The following is a 5,455-nucleotide window of genomic DNA, read 5'->3' on the forward strand; positions in this document are numbered from 1 at the left end:
TGTCCTGGTGTGATGCTGTGGGTTAATGAGCTGGACTGCAAGGTCGGCGATTCAAGCTCAGCAGTCACTCCTTGGAAAACCTATACAGGGTAGATATGGAGTCCTGGTGTGGCGCTGTGAGTTAATGCGCCAGACTGAAAAGCCGTTTGAACTACAAGGTTGGCGGTTCAAGCTCACCAGCTGCTCCTCGGAAACCCTATACAGGGTCGTTATGGGTCGGAACTGACTCGACGGCACTTAACAATAATACTTACCAGCACTGTTTAGTAGCGTAGTGGTGCTATCCATCGGTGAAATAACTTATCCTAAAAATTATTGGGAACTCAATTTCATGCGGGACTTTCTTCTAACTTTCTTCTTCTGTTTATTGAAAATAATGTTGGTAGTCGCGGGCTTTCAATGAGGTAATGCGCCCTCAGCATTTGTGTGAGGCAGGGCGCTAGAAACAGAGGCTTACGAGTGGAAAGCGTGTTACTGGGGAAATCTCAGCGCGGCTCTTCCCAGAGCTCGTTCCGGGATGTTTGTTTTGAGTGTTCCTCTAGGGTGTATTTGGGTTGAAGAGGTTTTGTTTGCTGAGTGGATGGTGACGGTAACTAGCCTGGGTCAGCGGAGGTTGAGACTGAGTTAATTTTTTTCCAAAGAATTGGAAAGGAGAGAAATCAATCAGAGGACTAACCGGCTGGGACTACAGGATCCCAATCTTTGTCGGAGCATCACCTAGGGCCCTGGTCTCGTCTTCGTGCCCCGCCCCTAGCCCCACCTTCACCGCTTGCCACTCCTCGAATCCCGCCCCACCCTAGCTCAGCTCCGCCCCGTCCCGCTCTGCGGCTGCGCGATTCACGCAGTCTTCCTGGGCCTTGAGCAGGGTGTCTGCTAGCAGCTTTTTTTGCGCTTTTTCTCCAGCTCGGTCATGTGGAGGCGTCATCAGGGCCGCTTTAGGCCCGTGGGTTGCGGGATAGAGGAACTAAGGCGCAACCGGCGGGAGCGGGAGGCAGGTGCGGGTGGACGAGGGAGCACTGTGGTATGGGGGTACGGAGGCCCCTGGTTGGACCCGTTAGTACTGGGGCTGGGCTTTCCTCCCACACTTAGCCAGCTTCTCTACCCCCAGCACTACGGAAGGCTCGGAGGGAGCAGCAGCTGGTCAGCAGGAGGCTGCTGAGAGACAACGCCCTGGAGGAAGCCAGCGGGGTGGTCGAGATCCTTGGGGAAGCCGAGGTGAGGGGGTAGGGGCGGGGCAGGGTGCGCAGTGCGGTACCTGTCAGCTGGCGCCAAACAATGTCACTAGCTTCCCTTCCCTCAGGTACTCAAGAACATCCCTTCCCTCAGGTACTCAAGAACCGCCCCCAAACTCGAAGGAGGTCTACAGAACTACATGGTCCACCCAGTGAGCTAAACTGGGAACTGGGGAATCTTCTTCAACACTCCTATTTCCTTGTCCCATATAAATCAAGTCACTCCCATTTTGTCATACCATATAAATCAAGTCCTAAAAGTTTTACCTCCCGATAATGAGTTCTTATGTTCATCTCCATTGAAACTTCCACTATCTTACCTTCTGTGAATACTACAGAAACCTATCGGGTCACCCCGCATGTACACTTGCCACCCTCCAGTTAATTCACACATCAGTCTGATAGGTCTTTTTAAACACACGCATGAAGACCAAAATCGTTCCTGTGACCTGCAAAGCCCAGCATGGTCTAGCCTCTTCCTACCTCCAATCTTATCTGCTTACTCATCTTAGACACACTGACCTCTTTTAGTTTCTGGAACAGCATACAGACTTTCCTGTCTTCTGGCCTTTACAGTTGCTGTATCTAAAGTGGGTTCTCTTTGAAAATGTCAGTCTGTTTGTTTCTTACAGAATATTAATCACTTTATCTAAATGCTTGCTTTCTTCTTACTATCCCTCCAACTAGATGTTAAATCCATGACAAACAACACCCTATTTTGCCATCATTGAAAACCCAGTACCTGAGTTTTCTAGCATATAATATGTAGCATAGACAATATCTAGCCTATCCAAAGGGCTTCAAAAAGTTTGGAGTGAAAAGATAATGCAGTTTTCCACGAACTGTTGAAGCCCCCTTGTAGTTGTTGATTGTTGGTTATGTGCCGTGGAGTCGGTTCCGACTCATAGTGACACTGTGTACAGGGCTTCCGAGACTGTAACCCTTTACGGGAGCAGAAAGCCTTATTTTTCACCCGCGGAACAGCTGGTGGTTTCAAACTGCTGACCTTGAGGTTCGCAGCTCGATTTGTAACCACTACACTATATTTATTAAATGAATAAAATAATTGGTTTTGGCAAACATTAGGGATCCCTGTGTCTATGTTTATATATATAGTTTACTAGACTTTTGTCTGGACTCCTGGTGTGGTGCAGTAGGATAAGCACTGGACTGCGAACTATAAGTTCAGCAGTTCAAACCCACCAGTGGCTCCTCAAATCCTATACAGGGTTGCTATGAGTCAAAACTGACTCTACGGCACTTATTCCACTTACTGCTTGCGTACTTTATGTCAAGACACTATGCTGGGTACTGAAACACAGATGAAAAAAAAAGGAGTTCCTCTGAAGATCTCTAGATGTGAAACCTATTGGAAGGAAGCTTTGACACAATAGAAACGGCACGATAGAAGTCTGTGAAGAGAAACCAGACGAGGTAAACTTCTAGAAGCAATGACAGGAGTTAAAATCTGAAAGGACTAAGGGTCTGGGGAAGTCATCCCCAGCAGAAGAAATTGCTATTGTTAAGTGCCGTCAAGTCCTATGTAGGGTTTCTGAGGAGTGGCTAGTGAGTTTGACCTGCCAACCTTGTGGATCAAGTTGACTTTGCGGTCCAGTGCTTATCCTACAGCACCACACAAGGAATAGCATGATCAAAAGCTTCGAAGCATTAATATAAGTCATATTATGATAGGTTGCAATGAGAAGAACAGGCTGAGAGATTTAAAGGTGGGAGGGGAAATACTGTTTATTCTTCTTTTTTCAGGTGAAGAAGTAGGTTCTGGTACAGTAAATAACAGGGGTGGGATAAAGAACCTGGTTTTGAACCCTTTCTGTATACCTCACTGTAAGATTGGTGCTTATTAGCTATATTAGTGGGAAAAGGAAGTTGTGGAGATAGTGTGGTATTGGAGGATTCAAAGTGAAGTGGACAGAATGGCACTCAGGATGTTTCCTCCCTCACTGTGGGCTCTAGATCCTGCAGTTCCTGCGGCTTGCCCATCGAGGGACAGAGGAAAAGGAGAGAGAGAAGGCTCTTGTTAGCCTTCATCGAGGCTTGCAGCACCCTGAAACACAGCAAACTTTTATCCGGTCAGTGTGGGTAGTGTAGTAGGTGGCTGGGGCTCTGGGAAATGGACAGGAGAGAGAGAGAGAGAGAGAGAGAGACAGAGAGAGAGAGAGAGTGTGTGTGTATGGTGGTCGTGGTGGTGGGGTTATGCCATAGACTGAGCAAGTCTCTGATGCTCACTCATAGGCTAGAGGGCAGCATGCGGACCCTAGTTGGGCTCCTTACCAGCAACCAGGCCCTGCTGCAGCTTGCGGCAGCTCGATGCCTGCATGAGCTCTCTCATTCTGAACATCCTGCGGTGGCTGAGGCCTGCCTGCCAGCTACATCGTACCTCCTCACCTACCTCTCCGGTCATAGCTCAGACTTCATAGTAAGCCCCATCCTTTCCTACCTTCTTCTTGGCTTGGGATCTAGTTTAAGCTGGTGGGTTGAAGGACGAAGAAAACCTGTTAACCCTGATTCCCACAGCCATGTATATACTAATCATCTCGTACTTTCTTGTGGCCAGACTTAACAGGTTTGCTCCACTCCCCTTTTCCTACCCCAGCCCGGTGTGAGACAGGCCAGTTGCAGTACTTTTGTTATCCTGCTCTTAGGAGCTGTGTCTCTATACACTGGGTAACCTGATTGTGGGGAGTGAGGCTGTAAGAAAGCAGCTCCTGCCACAGGGCATTGTCCCAGCCTTGGCTGCCTGCATCCAGGTATGTGTCCACCTCCTTTCTACCTTTCTGGGTAAGTCTCCTCACTCCTTTCCACAAACCTTACCTGTTTTGATGAGGTAGTTCTAGCCTCTGCCATATGTGAAGGGGCTGAAAGTCTCAGGAGACCTAATGGCCTAGCTTCTAGTCAGAGCTCTACCCTGTCTGCTTCTAGTCCCCCCATGTGTCTGTGCTGGAAGCACTTGGATATGCCTTATCCCAGCTTCTGCAAGCTAAAGAAGCTCCAGAGAAGATCATTCCGTAAGTAAACGTGTGTCCCTAGATGTGTAGCAGGGGGTGATGGACTCAGTAGTGTAACACTTGGATGCTTAAGTCATTTCCACAGCTGTTGTGTACCTTGACTCTATGTTTGGCTGGGAAGAGCTTTGGGTATGGACACTTTCCCACCTGCCAATAGAAAGAGAAACTGGCATCTTGCTTTCTGTGTTTCCTGCTCATGACCTTGCTTCTGCTGGCAGCTCCATTCTGGATACGCCACTTCCCCAGCACATGCTGCGACTGTTGCAGCCTGGTCCGAAGCTGAGCCCTGGGGTAGCTGTGGAGTTCTCCTGGTGCCTTCACTATATCATCTGCAGGTAACTCAGGCCAGTCGGCAAAGTGCCTCAGACCTGCCCTGGGACTCCCTTTCCATGGTACTTGAGGTTTTGGTTTCTCAAACTGTGGTGGTGAGTTTTTTTCTATGTTGCTCTCTCCTTGAAGTCTAGGAGAGGCACAGGCTGTTTCTCAGCATAACAGTGGGATTGATTGGTTGCCTCTTGTTTACCTAGCCAGGTCAACAATGCCTTGCTCATTACCCTTGGAGCTCTGTCCACTCTGGGGCTACTGCTGTTGGATCTGGCTGGGGTTGTCCAGAGAACTGAGGACACAGGACTGGAGCTGGTAGGTGATGATCAGGGTCTAGGGCACCTTTCTTCACACTGTGCATCTACTCTGGTATGCAGGTAGGCTCTTCTTTCTTTCTTTTCTTTTTTAATTTAAGGTTTTTATTGTGGATTGAGTGAAAGTTTACAGGGCCCATCATCAGTTTCACATTCAACAATTCATATAACTTGTTTCATTACATTGATTATAATCCCCCCCATATACCATCAGTTAAAAGTATTTCTCTCTATCCACTTTAGCTTTTTGAAAAACATACAAACAAAAAACCCACTCAGGTATATATAATAATTTACATCTACAAAGGGCACGTTCTGCAAGTCTGCTCCTGGCCACTAGTTCTTAGTCTTTCTCTTCTTAGTTGATGAATCTAGAGTCCTCAGCTGCTTCCCCTCTCCATGCCCCCATCTCTGGCGCTGCTGCTTCTCTGGATAAGGTTCCGCATTCTATTTGTGTGTTCCTCTCTTGATGGTCCTAGGGTCCTCCATTTCTGGACTGTAAGATCAGCCACTCCCCTTTTTTTGTTACAAAACTTCTACCTTTACAAGTGTGACAGTC

General features: G+C 48.0%; 1 protein-coding gene across 1 annotated transcript in view; it reads left to right on the top strand.

The window, feature by feature from the left end:
* The first annotated feature begins 910 nt into the window (after nt 1–910).
* Nucleotides 911–5,455, top strand: part of TMCO6 (transmembrane and coiled-coil domains 6) — an 8,798-nt gene continuing 4,253 nt past the window's right edge. The window contains exons 1-8 of the mRNA XM_006866160.1: nt 911–995; nt 1,109–1,215; nt 3,207–3,322; nt 3,486–3,669; nt 3,896–4,000; nt 4,173–4,258; nt 4,477–4,593; nt 4,786–4,897. Of these exons, the coding sequence (XP_006866222.1) occupies nt 911–995; nt 1,109–1,215; nt 3,207–3,322; nt 3,486–3,669; nt 3,896–4,000; nt 4,173–4,258; nt 4,477–4,593; nt 4,786–4,897 (912 nt within the window). The remainder of the gene's footprint in view (nt 996–1,108; nt 1,216–3,206; nt 3,323–3,485; nt 3,670–3,895; nt 4,001–4,172; nt 4,259–4,476; nt 4,594–4,785; nt 4,898–5,455) is intronic.

The sequence above is a fragment of the Chrysochloris asiatica genome, unplaced genomic scaffold, assembly GCF_000296735.1.
Source record: "Chrysochloris asiatica unplaced genomic scaffold, ChrAsi1.0 scaffold00087, whole genome shotgun sequence".
Classification (NCBI taxonomy): Eukaryota; Metazoa; Chordata; class Mammalia; order Afrosoricida; family Chrysochloridae; genus Chrysochloris; species Chrysochloris asiatica.